This window comes from Sturnira hondurensis, unplaced genomic scaffold (genome assembly GCF_014824575.4).
Source record: "Sturnira hondurensis isolate 20B ecotype Veracruz unplaced genomic scaffold, ASM1482457v3 Scaffold0006805, whole genome shotgun sequence".
Classification (NCBI taxonomy): Eukaryota; Metazoa; Chordata; class Mammalia; order Chiroptera; family Phyllostomidae; genus Sturnira; species Sturnira hondurensis.
In genome coordinates this window covers 2,376,905-2,395,591 of record NW_028079436.1, presented here as the reverse complement: position 1 = coordinate 2,395,591, position 18,687 = coordinate 2,376,905, and the positions used below count along the sequence as shown (strand labels likewise).

The window sequence follows — 18,687 nt, the reverse complement described above, 5'->3', positions numbered from 1 at the left end:
AAGTTTAGTTAACATCCATCACCTCATCTATTTACAAAAAAAATTCTTTTTCCCTTGTGATGAGAACTTTTAGTATCTACTCTCTTGGCAGCTTTCTAATATACATGACAGCATTTTCCCCTTCTCCTTTATTTTAATATAAAATTTACATCCAAGTACATCTTTAAAAGAAGGCTGCTTTCTACTTACAAAAGGCCAGGTTAGAAAAATAAACAAGTTATCTGGAAAGGAACAAATATTAGGATGGTCTCATAGTTTACCTCTTCAATACTAAATACAAGTGTTTTTTATGCATTTATTGATATAATCACATGATTTTTATCCTTTACTTTGTTAATGTGATATACCACATCTTGTCATTAGTGAATGTTGAGCCATCCTGCATCCCTGGAGTAAATTCCACTTGATCACGGTATATGATCCTTCTAATGTGTTTTTGAATTCAGTTTCCTACTATTTTCTTGAGAATTTTTGCATCTATGTTCAACAGGTTTTGCCTGTTAATTGTTTTTTCTTATGGGGTCCTTGTCTAGTTTTGATTTCAGGGTAATGCTGCCATTGTAAAATGAGTTTGGAAGTGTTCTCTTTTAGCTTTTGAAAGAGTTTAAGAAGAATTAGCATTCTCATTGAAATGTTTGTTAGGATTTACCAATGAAAACGTCTGGTCCTATATTTCCATTTGTTGGGAGATTTAAAAAAAATATTTCATTCATTTATCTTTAGAGGGGAAGGGAAGGAGAGAGGGAGAGAAATATCAATGTATGGTTGCCTCTCATGGGTCTCCTGCTGGGGCCTGGCCTGCAACCAAGGCATGTGCCCTGACTGGGAATCGAACTGCTATCGTGTGATTCGCAGGCCCGAGCTCAATCCACTGAGCTACACCAATCAGAGTGTTGGGAGATTTTTGATTATTGATAATTCTCCTTACTTGTTATTGATCTGTTCAGGTTTTCTATTTCCTCATGAGTTAGTTTTGGTAGGCTTTATGTTTCTAGGAATTTATCCATTTCTTCTAGTTTGTCCAGTTTGGGCGTATAATTGTTCATAGTCGTCTCTTATGATCTGTTGTGTTTCTATGGTATCAGCTGTAATGTCTCCTCTTTCATTTCTAATTTCCTTTATTTGAGTCCTCTCTTTCTTAGGAAGTCTTGCTCAAGGATTGTCTATTTTGTTTATCCTTTCAAAAAGTAGCTCTTAGTTTCACTGATCTTTTCCTTTGACTTTTTAGTCTACTTCAGTTATTTCTGCTCTGTTCTTTGTTATTATCCCTCTAATTGCCTCTAGTGTCAGCCTTTTACAATCTGTTCTCTACCTCTGGAGCCAGAATAAACTTTATGTAAGAACACCTGATACCACACCCTGTTCATAATTCCTTACTGGCCCCTCTCAGGAAAACAATCCAAATTCTTTAATATGGATTACAAGACCCTTTACTCTCTTGGCCCCAGTTTACCTTTACAATCTCATCTCTAGCCTCCTCCCCACCACCTGGATCCCCACCCCCACCCCAGGGTCACATTGAGAAGGACTGGCCACACTGAACGACTACACAACCCTGAAGTTTGGCCTCTTCCTTTTCGCTCTGCCTCTTTCCTGTCTTCCTTGGTCCTCCTCTTGGTATCTCTGTCCCAGCTCCCTTCTCCCTGGCCCTTTCTCTCTCCTCCTCTCATTCCCTTCTTCTTTGTTTTGCTCATCCCCTCTCTCTACTCCCACCCACACCTCCCACCGTGGCTCTTAGAGCCATGAGTTTTATGTACTCTTTATTAACGGGGCACAGTACTTTCACATAAGACAATGAGGTTGGTGACCACAATTTTTATGTAAAGACAAAAAACAGTTTTGGATCAAAGTAGGACAATACTAATACTAATACTAATACTAGTAGGACAATACTGTTTCCTCTAATTGTTCAATATCCCTCAGTCCAGAGGATACAAAATGTTTTGTTTGCAGCAGCTTAATATCCTTTATTTGGAATTGTAACTGATGGCTGACTCCACACGTACATGATATTATGCTTAAACAAATTACAGATTTTTAAAGGTATCTCATCTACAAAGAATCTAATATAACAGTACGTATTTCTTTTGGTGATGGAAAGGAAAATCGATATACCTCATTTGAAAAATGTTCTTGCAAACTCGACACAGGAACAATTTCATCTGAATTAACACAGTTGCTGACATTTGGAAATAGTTCCTCCAAAGATGCTTTTTGTACTGAGGACAGATCAATCTATAAAAGAACATGTTACTCTTTTGTTGAAGTTAAATATTGCAAAACCAACTATTTTTAAGTAATTAAAGGAAAGTTGAAACATACTATTTCATTAGAAGCATTTTCTTGTGAATTTGACAGATGAACAATTTTATCTGAATTAATATAATCGCTGACATTTTGGAAATAAGTTCTTCAAAAGATGCGTGTTTAACTGGGGAGAAACCAGTCTACAAAGAAGATTATAATACTCTTCAGCTTTAAAGTTATTGTTTAAATAGGAATTTTTATTAGCTGTAGCATCATGTAAGTTCTTCCTATTCTTCATCCAATTTATATTTCTAAGGGGCCTATTAACTGAACTCTGTCTACTCCTACAAGCCAAAAGTCTGAGACTGACAAAGAAACAGAGTCAGAGACAGAAAAGGACAGACAGAGAGACATCAAGACAGGCTGGTGCTGCAGGATTCTTTTTTCTTTCTTTTACGTATAGCAACATACAGAAACTTCCAGTGAAAGTGTGTTTATGCAACAGAAAAATAAAAATATCATTTTCTATGTGCAATATTCCCCTGGTGTCACAGAAACAGAATAATAGGGAGGAAGGGGAACCAGAAAATAGATGCCACAAAGTGCAAATACTAATTCTTACCTCCAAACCAGCTGTCTGCGAAGTTGGGGTGCTTGTTAACAGGCCTCTGCTTTTCTTATCAGGAGTAGTGGGATTTGTGTCCTATAGATGTTTTGTGAAAGAGGGGATTGAATAGCGGAAAGAAATAACACCATAAAAACACAATTTAAAATTAGTAGACTAAATAGTAATGTGCCATACTAATACAATTTTAACCTGCTGATTAAGTTTTATACCACTAGACAGGCAACTAAAGAATTTTCTGGTTTGAGCTAGATCAAACAACTTCCAAGAGAACCTTATGTGCTATAGCAACTATTTGAAAATACTTTGGTTAAAATCACTATTAATTTAGGAAGAAAAGCTAATTAAAGATTTGAATTAGTAAATGGTGCTTTGATTATCTTAGTTAACTGCTAAGAAAGGTTTTTTTTTTACTTATAGCATTTGTTTAATTCCTAGTACATAATGTACTTTTTATGGAAAGGGATTATAAGTTATTTCTGAAGTTGTTCAAACGTGTAGCAAGGATGGTTGGTTTAAAGTACATACATTTAAATGCATGTACTTTCATGTACAGAACATCAAAGTTAAAGAAAGCACAAAGTAGGAGAAAGACTCATTTTCTATTTCTTGAAGATGCAGAGGGGCAGGCAATGAAGGACAAATCAAGACTGAGAGACAGAAGAACAAGAGACAGGATCAGAGAACTAAAGAGTTTAAGACAGAGAGAGGGAAGGACTGTCAGAGGGAGAAGAGGGAAAAGGAGAAAGAAAGAAAAGTAAAAAAAGAGGTCGGGGGAGGGGAGAGAGGGAGAATGGGGAGACAAAAGACAGAGAGGAAGAAAAAAGGAAGATCCAGGGGAGGGGGGAGGAAGAAGAGAAATAGACAAGATTGAGACCAACGGAGATGGGGCAGAAAGACTGAGACTGATGTCAAAAAAAGAGAGTCGGAGACAGAAAGGGACAGACAGAGATCAGAACACAGACAGGGAGAAGAGAGACAGAGCTTGAGACTAAGTGACAAAGCCAGGGAGAGCAAAGACAAAGAAGCAGGTGAGAGGCAGAGCAGAAGGAAACAGGGATAGAGTCAAAAAGAGGGAAGCCATCAGCTGCCTTTTCAGCCCTTGGATTCCATGAGATAACCATGTCCCTTGGATAAATCTCTCTGAAAGGTATCTATTATATGCTACCAAGTCTGGAACCCAAACTCAAGAGTTAAAACTTGAACAACATAGGAAAATTTATGTTGAGTTTCTTTTTTCTTTCCTCTTCTCTTTCTGACTTAAAAATCTCTGAAACTAGTTGTTGTTCAAGGTGCAATCTGGAATAGTTCATTAGAAAATTTTTTATCAAAATAAGAACAAAATTTTATGGGCATACTTACCTGGTACACTGAATATGTCAGCTCTCTATTAGCTACATAATCTTTTAATTTTTTTCTCTGAACCTTGGAGATTATTCTACCCCTAGGGACTGCTGAGCAAAGGTTACAAATAACACCTGTAAACAGAACCTCTGGTGCATGGAGAGTAGGAGATGCGTGATGACAACCGTTATGATTATCACTGTGGCGAGCCATGGAGGTGCTCCACTCAGACCTTAAACAAAGAGCCTGCTGTTCCAACTGCGAGGAGTGCAGTTAGCTGATAGTCCCGGGTGGTACCACCTTTAGAATCTGCTTCAGCTCTCAGGCTGAGGCCATCATCTTCTCAGGCAAACTTCAGCCAACCTCTGAGCACAGCAGCTCAACATCAGATTCCTCTAATGGGAAATCTTTGCTCTAGACTTCCCCACTGGGAGAGCTTCTGTCAGGTGCGCATTGAAGACTGAGGCTTTCTGCCTCAGTTCTGCCTACACAGGTGGCAGCTGTCCCCTGCTGGGCCCAGGGCTGCCCTCAGACCCTTGTGAAGCCCGAGATTGTGAAAGAGAGGACCAAGGAGTTCATCCAGCACCAGTCAGACCAGAACGTCAGACTTAGGCGTGCCTGGTGGAGACTCAGAGCCATTGGCAAAAGGGTGGGCAGCAGATTCAAGGGCCAGACCTTGAGCCCAGCGCTGGCTAGGGGAGCAACACGAAAACAGAGCCCACACTACCCAGGGGCTTTCAGAGGTTCCTGGTCCACAACCTCATGGAGCCTGAAGTGCTGCGGATGCGCAATAAATGTCACTGTGCTGAGCCCGCTCACAACGCTTCCTCCTGCAACCGCACAGCCACTGCACACAGAGCAGGCCAGCTGGCTGTCAGGGTCACCAGTCCCAATGTCAGGCTGCGCAGTGAAGAAAATGAATAGACAGCTTGTGTGCACACTGTGTTTGTGTTAGTAAAACCATAAAACTCTGCCATCTGAGATACCAAAAAAAAAAAAAAAAAAAAGACTGAGGCTATTCCTGCCCACTCCTGCTTCTTCCCTGATTCCTTTCTCAGGTATCACCTTCCAACACAGACTTGAACTCTTACTCCTCTCTGAGTATCTGTGTCCCAATTGGCAACTGTCAGTCCATTTACAAACATCTGCCTCCACAGAGCTGTAAGTATAGTGCCTCTGAAATTTTCCCTAAACTTATTAAAAAACTATGCATATCTAAATCTTCCCAGTAAGTACATTTTCTTTTCATAGCCTTTCCAAGAAGTAGTTAGTAGAAGACCAGTGCTTACCAATGCAGGTCCCAGGGGCTGAGGCAGCAGAACTTTGGTAACTGATTTACCTGCATTGCTTTCAAGACCAGACCTCTGGTGAGATGGTTGAACCTTGATTTTTAGATGAGAGCTTAGCTTTGTTTGGGAATTTGTACCTCTAGGTTCGGGATCTTTTCCAGGCTGAAACAAATTAATAATCGTGAAATATTATTTACAGGCTATAAAAAATTGTAGTGCTTCTCAATGTCTTATTTTTATTGTAATAAATGTTATAATTGTTACACTTAAAATAGACTCCTTTCCATCATCTCTTCAAATTGACGAAAGTTTTAAACTTAAAGATAATTCTTTTTCTTAAAAAAGTCAGGTTTTCTATAAAGGGTGGACAAAGTAGGTTTATAGGTGCTCATGTAGAAAATAACACAATAATTAATAAATAATAACGCAAGAATAAACTCTGACCCTGGCCGGTGTGGCTTATTTGATTGGAGCATAGTTCCATATACCAAAAGGTTGTGGGTTCAGTCCCTGGTTGGGGCACATATGGGGGAACAACCAACCGATCAATGTTTCTCTCTCTCTCTTTCTGCCTCTCTCTCTTCTCTCCCCCCGGCCTCTCTCTCTCTCTCTCTCTCTCTCTCCTTCCTTTCCTCCCTCTCTCTCTGAAATAAATAAAATTTAAAATAATGAAAAAAAAGAGAATAAACACTGTGTTTCACATACTCGTAACTGTAAACTTACTTCTGTCCCCTCCAGTATATTTAAAGAAAAAGTGTGTTCAAAGACAAAATGGTTTGCAATTTAATGAACTCAAAAAATTTCTCTACCACATTTAAGGCAACATCTCCCAGAAAGTGCTCTGTTAAAATAAATGATAATTAGATTTATCTATTAATCAATATTTAAAACTAAAATTTAGAGAAAACATTAAATATGTCTTTGTTATGCAATAATCTTCATTTAAAAAAACAAAAATCTTCTCTAAGATATCGGCTGCAACTACAAGAAAATGCTGCTTTACCAACTAATCCCTCCATTAAAAATTGCAGACTGTTCAGTGACTGCTTCTTTGTCCTAAGTTGTGTAACTAGTCTAAGCTTTCAAGATGCATTGAAAACAGTATTCAAAGTTTAAATATATTCAACATCACTGAGGAGGTGTAATTTGAACTGGGTCCTGAAAGAATAACAGGATTTGGAGTTGGGGGTAAGGGGAATAAAGAGGACGGTAGAGCCCTGGCTGGTAGGGGCACTGTCCTGTACAAAAGGATGTGAGTTCCTTCCCCAGTCAGGACACATATGTAGGTGGCAGATCCGATCCCTGGCTGGGGTTCATATGGGAGACAACCAATCAGCATTTCTCTCTCACATTGATGTTTCTCTTTCTCCTTCTCTCCCTTTCTTTCTTAAATCAATGAAAAAAACATATCCTTGGGTGAAGATAAGAAGAAGATGGTAGAGGGAGAGGAGAAAAAAGTAGAAGGGGCGTATTTCAAGCAAAGGAAAGAACAAGGGTATAAACCGGAGTCAGGCACCTACTGGCAGTGAAGATTTCGCACCTTGCACACAGCTTTTCCTCCTACTCCCGTCATTGTTCTCAGCAATTTCATCATCCAAGTGGATAACCCCTGCAACCAACTAGCCTCAGAGTTGCTAGACCTCTGCATTTCTCATAACCTTTTCCCCTCGTGCTATTTCAGTCAGTCCATGATCAAATTTCGGCAGTCCTTACCATCAGCAGAAACTACAGAATCACCCATTCAAACAGCTTCTTACATCCCCTCCAACCCCTGTTCAATTGTCTTCATGAAATAAACTTCTTCCTCACTGAAATCTCCAGTTCACTGATTCTACCACTTTGTCTTCATCCACAATCTTTCTTGTTCCTCCCTTTATCTGCCACCATCCATCCCTGTAAGTACTTTCTTACCCTGTTCTCTTCCTGGTCACAGATGCCTGACGAATCTCTAGCCCTAGATGAACCCTCACATCAATATCCTCTGAACCTCTCGTGCAGGTGAGTGCCGGGGAAAACTGTACAATCTGGCAAATCAAAGACACCACCAACTCAAAAGGAGGAGCCACAGGCGGGCAACTCTCCCACACTTCTGTAGCTTCTCATGACTATTTCATGCTCGCCCTGTTTTCCTTAAACGTCTGGCCCCTGTCCTCTACCATTCTCAGCTGACAGCCTTACTTTACTTCCCTACAACTACAGAAGACATCGAACAAGATGCAACCATTCGGGACTCATAATTTTTAGGACCCAGTACAAAATGAAAACGTCAGGCCCCTTGTTAAAAAGAAAAAACTATTAAAAATGTCAAGGTGGTGACAGCAGAGCATTAAATGAACCGGAGTCTAAGCACAAAGCCTGCCTTGCTCCCACTACATCTGCAGATGTCCCACAATGGAAACATCCCCGCCTTTTAAAGGCCAGCTCCTCCTGTATTCTGGACCCTATCCTTTCCCTTCTTTCCCAGGACGTCCCCCTTCCATGTGATAGTATAGGGAAGTTTTTGTTTTTAACACTTTATTGAGATATTATTCACATACCATACAATTCACCCATTTAAAGAACAAAATTCAATGGTTTTAGTATATCCTCAGGGTTGTTCAATCATCACCACAGCCCAATTTTAGAGCATTTTTGTCCCCTCTAAAGACACCCATGCTCATTGGCAGTCAATCTCTACTCCATCCCCACCAGCCCTACATAAACACGAACCTAGGTCTGTTGTTATAGACCTTGGCCATTTCTTATAAATGGAATCATGTAATAAGCGGTCTTTTGTGACTAGCTTCTTTCATGTTGCATTATATTTTCAAGGTCAACCAAGTTGCAGTGTGAACTACTGTTTCATTTGTTTGTATTGCCAAATAACATTTAATTATATGGATATACCACGCTTTATCTATTCATCATAGATGGACAATGGAAGTAGTTTCCACTTTTTGGCTATTATGAATAAGTATTGGTATGAACACTCATGTGTAAGTTTTCATAAGAATGTATGCTTTAATTTTTCTTGAGTATAAACCTGAAAGTAAAACTGCTGGTTCCTCTGGTGACTCCACGCTTAAAATTTTGAAGAACTGCCAAATTGTTTTCCAAAATGGCTGCATTATTTTACATCCCCACCAGAATGTCTGAATGTTCCAATTTCTCTGCATCATCACCAACATTTGTCACCTGTCTTTTTTATTATAGTCATTCTGGTGGATATGAAGTAACAGTCTTGGTTTTAAATTGCATTTCTCTAATGACTAATGATACCGAGTATCTTTTCATGTGCTTATCAGCCACTTGTCCATCTTCTTTCGAGAAATGTAGGGACATCTGTATAGACCAGCTTCCCAGGGACGGTGACGCAATGATCAGGAAAAGATACCTACTCGGAACAGAGCTTTTGAGAAGAGACAGATGATACAAGAGCATAAGAAATGACATTTAATACAAGACATGACACACTTAAATTACAAGATGCTTGACAAATATAGAGGGGTGTGTGTGTGTGTGTGTGTGTGTGTGTGTGTGTGAGAACTGGTGGAGCAAGAACCAAGGAGACAGTATGCATGAAAGCAGGAAAGGGAAATGTAACCATGAGGAAGTAAAGAAGCACAGGAAAGAAAACATAGAAAGCATGAAGAAGACTTTTTATCGCTTTCAGGTTAAAGAAGTGAAGTTCAGGCCAACTTCAACTAGATCCTTAGGTCACAGGGCCCTCTAGTTGCCTACTGGGTTACATTCAGCTATCCCCTCTTCTTCCCTTCCATAATTCCTGGTGGGAATTACGGAAAGTGATCTGGTACATACCATCTTTAAAACAAAGCAAATATCCTCCAATCATTCCTCTCCCTCCTGTTACTGTTCTTTTTCTCCATTTCCCTTCAGAGTCTAGCTCTATACATAATTGTTACTTCTCACTTCCTTTTTTTCCGACTTATATCAAGGAATACTTGACAAGTATAATTGTATATAGTTGAAGTGTACAGGTGATGATTTGATACACATTACACTGTGGAATGATTACTAAGATCAAGATAATTAACACATCCATCCCCTCCCATAGGTAAACTGTGTGTGTGCACAGTGAGAAACTAAAGATCTACTCTTTAGTAGAGATCTTTAGATCTCTAAACTAAAGATCAACTTTCAGGTATACAGTACCGTGTTATTAACTATCTTCACTGGGCTGCACATTCGATCCTCAGAACTTATTCTTATAAATAAAAGCCTGTGCCTGTTCACCTACATCGCCTCACTTCCCCACCCCTTCAGACCCCGACAATCATCATTCTATTCTCTATTTCTATGAGATTTACTTTTTCTTTTTGTAGGGTTTCACATATAAGTGAAACCACATAGTATCTGTTTATTTATTTATTCCACTTAACATAATGCCTAGAAACACTGTTACAAGTGGTGAGATCGGTTTTTTGTGTGTGGCTGATTAATACCAATATTACGACACAGTTCTTTATCCATTCATCCACCACAGAAATGTAGGTTGTTTCCTTATCTTGGTTACTGTAAATAATCCTGCAATGGACATGGGAGTGCAAATATTGCCTTAAGATACTGCTTTCATGTCCACTGGATATATACCCAGGAGTGGGACTGCTGGATCACATGGGAGTTCTATTTTTAGTTTTTTGAGGAAGTGTCATATAGTTTTCCATAATGGTAGTCCCAAGTTACATTCTCATCAACAGTGTACAAGGTTTCCCCTTTCTCCACATTCTTGCCTACATTTGTTATCTTTTGTCTTTTTGATAATAGCCATCCTAACAAACGTGAGGTAACATTTCATTGTGCCTTTGATTTGCATTTCCTTGATGATTAGTGACATTAAGCACCTTTTCATGTCTGTTGGCCACTTGTACATCTTCTTTCGAAAAATGTCTACTCAAGTACTTTTTCCATTTTTAATTGGATTATTTGCATATTTTGCTATTGAGTTGTATAGGTTCTTTATATATTTTGGATATCAACCCCTTATGAGACATGTGATTTGCAAATATTTTCTCCATATGTTGCCTTTTGAATTTATTATTTCTTTGCCATGCAAGAAACTTCTTAGTTTGATGTAGTTCTTGCTTGTTTATTTTAGCTTTTGTTGTGTGTCTCTTTGGTATCTTACCGAAGAAATCACTGTCTGGATCGATGCCAAGGAGCTTTTCCCCTATGTTTTCTTCATAAGACTCTTTCTGAATCTTATGGTTCAGGTCTTATATTTAATCAATTTCTAGTTAATTTTTGTTAGTGGTGTAAGATAGGGGTCCAGTTGCACTCTTTGCATGTATCAACAAATACCCAATTTTCCCAGGACTATTTATTAAAGAGACTATCCTGTCCCCATTTTGTATTTTTAGCATCCCTGTCAAAAATCAGTTGGATGTAGATATGTGGGTTTATTTCTGAGCTATTCTGTTCTACTCGTCTATATGCCTGTTTTTTATGCCAGCACCATACTCTTTTCATTTCTATAGCTTTGTAATATAGATTGAAATCAGAACATGTGATTCCTCTAGCTTGGTTCCTTCTCAAGGTCGCTTTGGCAATTTGGGGAATCTGTAGCTCCATACAAATTTTAGGAAAGTTTTCCTATTTCTGATGGTGAAAAATGCCATTGGAGTTTTGGCAGAAATTGCATTGACTCTATAGGTCACTTTGGGTAGTAGGGACATTTTCTTTTTTAAAAAATATTTTATTTATTTTCAGAGAGGGGAAAGGAGGGCCGGACGGAGAGAGGGAGAGAAACATCGATGTGTGGTTGCCTCTCGCATGCCCCCTAGGGGGGACCTAGCCCGCCACCCAGGCATGTGCCCTGACTGGAACTGAAGTGGCGACCCTTTGGTTCAGAGGCCAGTGCTCAATCCACTGAGCCACACCAGCCAGGGCTGGACATTTTCATATTAATTCTTCTAATCCAAGAACAAGGAATATATTTCCATTTGTGTCCTTTTCAATTTCTTTCATTGATGTCTGATAGTTTTCAGTGTACAGGTCTTTTATCTCCTCAGTTAAATACATCTCTAAGTATTTTATTGTTTTTTATGCTACTGTAAATGAGTTTTCGAAAGGAAAAAATCTTCAGGTTTTCCTCCCAGGAGCCTTTAATCTGTGAGTCTCCTTTACTACTCACACAAAACATTCACACTTCTGACCACCAAGTATGTGGAAACTTTCCCCCACAATAACAATTCTCTGTGACACCAGCTAGGTGTCCTACAATTCAACTCAAGTCTAACACTATCTACTACCTAAAGATAGTGTCAGGTCCCACAGTTAAGGGCTCAGTCCCACAAGACTGCTCCCACCCTACTTCAGATGCCAATTGCAAATAGTAGGTTCCCAGGTTACCCAAAACTTCAGTCCGGCCTGGCTACAAATTGGAATTTCCCACGAACTCTGCTTCAGGTTCAGTTAATTTGCTAGACTGGCTCACAAAACTCAGGGAAACACTTATACTTACATTTGCCAATCTATTAAAGGACATGACAAAGAATAAACATGAACGGCTAGTAATGAGACACACAGGGTGAGGTCTAGGAGGGTCCTGAGCACAGGAGCTCTGGCCCTGTGGGGGTCGGGCCTGTCAGCCACCAGTGCGGGTATGTTCACCAACCGAGACGTTCTCTGGACGCCCTACTACTGGGATTCCTATGGAGGCTTCCGCAACTATTAATTCATTGCAGCCCCTCTCCCTCTGTGGAGAAGAGGGGGCAGGGGACTAGGTGGCTGACAATCCCAAGTTTCTAATGACGGCTTGGTATTTTTGGTGACTGACTCCCATCTAGGAGCCACCCAGGAGCCCACCCAAAGTGCCTCATTGGAACAAAGAATCCTCTAGCGCTCTGTTTAGCAATTTAGAGGGGTTTTAGGAAACCTGTCAGGAATGGGGCCAAAGACCAAATAATAAAACGAAGTTACATCTACAGATCCTTTCTCTCTCTCTCTCTTTCTTCCTTCCTTCTCCTTCCTTCCTTCCTTCCTTCCTTCCTTCCTTCCTTCCTTCCTTCCTTCCCCTCTCTCTCTCTTTCATAAACAATTTATTTTTTTACTACTGTTGTTCAAGTACAGTTGTCTCCATTCCCCCCACTTCCCCCTCCCCACCTCCCTGCGTCGATCCTACCCGCCTTTGGCTTTGTCCATGCGTCCTTTATACACGTTCCTTGATGACCCCTCCTCTTCTTTCCCATGTTATCCCCCTCTCACCTCCCCTCTAGCTACTGTCACTTTGTTCTTTACATAATATCTCTGGTTCTATGTTGCTCGCTTGTTTGTTTTGTTGATAAGATTCCACTAATAAGTGAGATCATATGGTATTTTTCTTTCACTACCTGGGTTATTTCACTTAGCATAATGCTCTCCAGTTCTTATCACTTAGGAAATTACAAAGGTTTAGGAACTCAGGAATTTGGGGCAGATATTTTTTCTAATTTCTAATATCTCTTCCAGATAGTTTGTTGTTAGTGTAGAGAAATGCAAAAAAAAAAAAAAAGGAAAGAAAGAAAAGAAATGCAACAGATTTTGTATGTTGTCTTATATCCTGCAACTTTACTGAATTCATTTATTAATTCTAACAGGGTTTGTTTTGTTGTTTTGGCAGCGTCTTTAGAGTTTTCAATGTGTAAGATCATGTCTTCTGCAGAGGTACTTTCAACTTCTTTCTTTCTGGATGACTTTTTCTCTTTTTATCACCTAATTGCTCTGGCTAGGACTTCTAGTGCTATGTTGAATACAAGTGGCAAGACAGCCTTGTCTCATTCCTGATCTTAGGAGAAAGGTTTTTAACTTTTCACCTTTGAGTATAATGTCAACTGTGGGGTTGTCATATATGGCCTTTAATTATCTTGAGGTACAATCCTTCTATATTTAATTTGTTGAGAATTTTATCATTAAAAGATATTGAATTTTGTCTACTACTTTTTCTTGCATCTATTGAAATGATTTTTGTCCTTCATTCTGTTAATGTGGTAAATATATCACATTATTTCATTTTTATATATTAACTATTCTTATATACCACGGAAAAATCCCACTCAGTCATGGTATACACGATCCTTTTAATGTGCTCTCGAGTCTGGTTCACTAGTATTCTGCCCACTGGTACTATGTCCATCTGGAATATCGACCTACAATTTTCTTCTCTTTCAGTGTCACTGAATTTGTCATCACAGCAATGCTGGCCTTGCAGAAGGAGTTTGGAAATAATCTTTCCTCTTCAAATTTCTGAAAGACTTTAAGAATAACTGGTATCAATTTTTCCTTCAATGTTTGATAGAATTCACCAGTGAAGCCATCTGGTGCCTTTAATTTTCTGGGAGGTTTCTGATTACCAATTCAATCTCCTTGCTTGCTTGTTCACTAGGGTGTTTTAATTTCTGCATGTTTTTTAACTTCCCAGCTTTCCTCCTGTTATTGATTTCTAGTTTCACACCACTGTGGTAGGAAAAGACACTTGGTGAGATTAAGCTTCTTACATTTGTTAAGACCTGTTTTGTGACCTCACATGTGCTCTATCCTGGAGCGTGTTCCGTGTGCTGGTGAGAAGAATGTGGATTCTACTGTTGTTGGTTGAAACGTTCTGTGTATATTTATTAGGTTCATTTGGTCTGAAGTATAGTTCAAGCCCATTATTCCCTATTGGGTTTCTGTTTGGGTGATTTATCCATTGTTGAAAGTGGCGTAATGAAGTATCTAATATTACTACACTGCTGCCTACTTCTGCCTTTAGGTCTGTTAATAACTGTTTAACACAGGATGTCAAACTCATTTTCAATGGGAGCCACATCAGCTTCATGGTTGCCTTCAAAAGGCTGAAATAATTTTAGGACTGTAAAAATGTCACTACTTCTTAACTGTTAAGGAGTGGAAATTACATTTGGCCTTTGAAAGCAGCCAGGAGGCTGGCGTGGCCCCCGGTGGAAATGAGTTTGACACCCCTGGTTTAACATACCCCTGATTTCACAGCACTTCAGTACCTGGTGAGGAAGTCTGTCCTTCGTATCCTTCTTGGTGTTCTCTGAGCACCCTATATCTGTGCTTTGGTGTCTGACATTAATATCAGGGAAGTGTCAGTCATACTGCTTCAAATGTTGTTCCTTTTCCTTTCATAGTTTCTTCTCTTTCTGGAATTCCAATTGTATATATGTCACATATTTTATAGTTTTTCCATAGTTCTTGATTTTGGGAGTTTTTTAAGTTTTTTTATTTTTGTTTTTCAGTTTCAGAAGTTTCTATGGTCATATCCTCAAACCCAAATATTCTTTCCTCAGTTGTGTTTAGTCTACTAGTGAGTCAGTCCATCAAAGGCATTCTTCATTCCTACTACAGTGTTTACAATGTCTAGAATTTCTCTTTTTATTCTTTCTGTTTTTGATCTCTAGAATTTACTTTTTAATTCTTTCCTAGAATTCCCATTTTTCTGCTTATACTACCCATCTGTTCTTGTATGTTGTTTACTTTTTCCTACAATGCCCTCAGCATATTAATCACAGTTATTTTGAATTTCTGGTCTGGTAATTCTAACACTACTTATAACTCCATCTGATGCCATTCAGTCTCTTCAAACTGTTTTTTCTTTTTACCTTTTAGTATGTATTTTATTAGCAAGTATTTTATTGCTAAAATGTGAAGGTGCTGTACTGGGTAATGGGACTGTGGCGAGCAGGTCTTCAGCAGTATAAGGTGGTGGGACGGGAAGCACTCTGTAGTTATGGGATTAGGTCTCAGCTGTTCTCTAGCCTTTGCCCCTGCTCTGTGAACTTGTCAGCGAACCAGCGCTTCTCAGTTTCCTCGCCCTGCCCCAGGAGGGACAGCATGGCTAAAGGGGGCTATAGTTACGTTTCCATTCCCCGAATGTGGAAGGCTAGAGGGAGCTAGAGTTTTTTCCTTCCCCTACTTGGAAGGATAGAACTGGCTGGAGTTGGTTATTTTCCTTCCCCTGGATGAGTTAGGCTCTGGTAAAATACTTTTTCCTGAGGGCAGGCTTTCTTAAGAAAAACAGAACATTGTGGTGTGTTTCAAAATGATTCCTCTTCCATCCCCACTAATGGAAGCATGAGGGCATTTTTCTGATAGTCACCATCAGGATGTTGTAGAGCTCCTGGAGAAAAAACTCCAGTAGAGACAAAAGTGTGAAGGTCCCCTGATGACTGGGTCCCCTTAAACTTTTAACTCTCAGAGCTGTCCACACTAAACTTTCAGTAACTCACCAATCATGCTTTTGTTTTTTGCATCCCAGCACTGGTTCCCAGGGAGGTTTCTGTTCATGTGGTTGTGCTCCAGTAAATTGTGATTCTCTGTGCCCACCCGCCCATCTGTCCACATTTGGGTGCAGCAATATGCCCTGTGTCCTTACTGCTCTGGTGGATCAAAAATGAGTTGTCGCCTTTTCTGTTTGTCCAGGTTTTTACTGTTAGGACAGAGCGGTAACTTCTGAGTTCCTTATGTGCTGGACTGGAGGTCCTTTTACAACACTGGACCTCTGAGCAGCTCCAACATCATTGACCACTCTCACCTTCAGGAATAAAGACTCTCTTTTCTTGGCTTCTATGGCAGCATATTCTATTTGTTTTCCTCCTTCTGTTTCTTTTCTACCTGAATATAGAATTTTCCAATGATTGATCCTGGAGCCCCTTCTCTTCTGCACTTTATAGATATTCTTTTTCAGGTGATTTTATCCATTTCCATTAATTTAAAAATATCTGTAATATTATTCACTCCCCTTCTGTTTCCCTGACCTACAGATTTATAGCCAATGGCGTTCAACATTTTCATATTTGTGTGCCCTCAGACTGCCTGCTTTTCCTATCACATTAAATAGGACACCTTTATCCACCACAGTTGCTAAGACAGAAACCTAGCAGTCTTTCTCAACACCTCTCATTCCTTCATCCTCTATTTTCAATCCGTGAACTCTACATGCAAAATTTTCTTAAATCCATACATATTTCTCCATTCTTCCTATACACCCTAGTCAAAGCCACCACAATCTCACACCAAAAATGTCTGGAACTTCATACTTATGAGTCTTTCTGCTGACAGACACTCTCACCCTCTTTCAGGGGCTCCCCAATGTACACAATAACATTATGGTGTAGTGGAAAGAGTACAGGTTTTAGAGCCAGAAAGACCTGCCACCAGCTTGTTAAACATATTGATTAACATCTAAACCTCGTATTTCTCAGTAATAAAAAGGTAAAACCAAAACAAACAAAAAACAAAGAAAACATCTTACCTGAGAGGAATGCCATAAAGAAAGATATAATTAATGAAAAGTACTTGGAATAATGCTGAGCTTCGAATAGCCACCTAGACAGTAGCTCCCGCTATGTTAAGTCCAAAGATCTCTAGACTCTTGGCCTAATGTATAATCCACACACATTCCTCAGCAAAAAACACTATTCTGGCTACATAGCAAATGTCTTAGTTTTGCTTTAATGATAATAGACATCTAATTATCTAAAATGAACTTGAAAAAATTATAAATTTTAATTCTCTTTGTAAGTTTATTAAACTTACATAGACTACATACTCATGTAACAATAACATCACACAATTGCTAAACTCTAAAAATGTTTTGAATTATTTACTTAAATAGCTGAAAAATAATTCCTATAAAAGTGTTGGTTAAAGTATGTCCATATGAATGCAATATATGGTTTATATAGTTTTTCTGCTTCAATACTTACTTTTTTCTTTGTTTTCTCAGGGGTTAAAGGATAAGTTTTCTCAGCATGTACTTTGCAAGCTGCATTATCTGTAAACAAAAACACACTTTAGCATTTTAATTATTTAACTTGTCATTAACTGTAAGTACAGAAAACTCAAATTTGAAAAAATTTAATTTAATAACTGTGATTTTGTAATAGTTTTAGAAGAAAAGCAATACAGGTTGAATAATCTGACAGATATGGCAAAACATTCTTTAAAATATTTGTGATATAATCACATTAAAAATTATTTGCTGCTTATCTGAATTCAAACTTAACTAGGCATTCTGTATCTCTATTTGCTAAAATTGGCAACTTTTGAGAAACTATTTGGAATCCTTGCTTTTTACAGGATGCCCGTACATATCAGAGGGTGGATTGAAAAGAGATTAAAATTTAGGAACTAGCACTGAAGAACTCCCACATTTAATGGCTAATAGCAGTACATAAGACTGCAAAGGGGACTGAGCAGGAGTTGCCTGAGAAGAAATTTCTAGTTTATTTGTTGTCTCTATCACTAGACTATTGGCTCCTTGAGGACAGGAATAGGGGTTATTTCTCGGTTTCCTAACGCTTAGTAAAGAGCCCGACACACAACAGGAACACTGACATGTACAAGTTCATCCTCTGTAAATATTTATTAAATGAACCAATGATGAGTGCTAGGATGAGAGTTAAGACCCAGTTTCTAACCTCACATATCTTCATTTCTTAAATATAACCAAGCTAAAAAGCACTTGGTTTCCTGGGCTACCAATTTTCTTAATGTATACTGCTTTAAGACAAAAATAATTAAATGCAGATTTATGAAAATTAGTTTATTTATTACCTGATTCTGAATTTGAAGTACCCTTTAGTTTTGGAGAAATATTTTCGTCTGCTAATGTCATCACTCTATAATAAGAACAAATTAATAGTACTCTTAATTTTTTAGTCACTTTTAAGACTCCTCATGTAATACTTAAAATAAGGACATTTATATGCAGTGAATTATCCTGTAGAACTCAGGGAGCAGACATCTACACAGGTTGGAAAATCAACATAAAAGTAAGAGCTTGGGACATTTAGGCAGAGAGGGAGCCTTGGTTGCCCCTAATTCTTGCAAATTAGGGAATCTGCAAGTCCCTAATTCTTGAACATTGGGAGCAAGTTCTCAAGCCTCCACGTACTAAGAACAATGTGCAAGGTGGTCAAATTTAGCACTGAAACACCTGGCACCGAGCTGCTGTGGTGAGGGGACTCTACCACAAAGGCTGCAAAAAGGCAACCAGGTTAAAGTCTGGGTGAAGCCTTGGGGAGTCCGGGGTAGCAACAAACACAAAGCTGAGGGGAAATCAGCAATGGAGGGCCTCAGGCCCTAAATAAAGCCGTAAGTTCACCAATGACTTTATCGGTAGAGTCCAACCCAGGTACAGAATAAGTCTTGAAAGCTGCAGCACAAATGAGTAAACATCCAGAGACGACTTGTGGACATCAC

The 18,687-nt window shown here is 39.0% G+C and overlaps 1 protein-coding gene across 1 annotated transcript in view; it reads right to left on the bottom strand.

Annotated features, from left to right (window-relative positions):
- MEIKIN (meiotic kinetochore factor) overlaps positions 1–18,687 on the bottom strand; it is a 54,267-nt gene that overhangs the window by 9,823 nt on the left and 25,757 nt on the right. Inside the window, exons 8-11 of the mRNA XM_037050534.1 lie at positions 18,040–18,104; positions 17,190–17,257; positions 2,870–2,950; positions 2,116–2,235 (exon numbers count right to left, since the gene is read on the bottom strand). Of these exons, the coding sequence (XP_036906429.1) occupies positions 2,116–2,235; positions 2,870–2,950; positions 17,190–17,257; positions 18,040–18,104 (334 nt within the window). The remainder of the gene's footprint in view (positions 1–2,115; positions 2,236–2,869; positions 2,951–17,189; positions 17,258–18,039; positions 18,105–18,687) is intronic.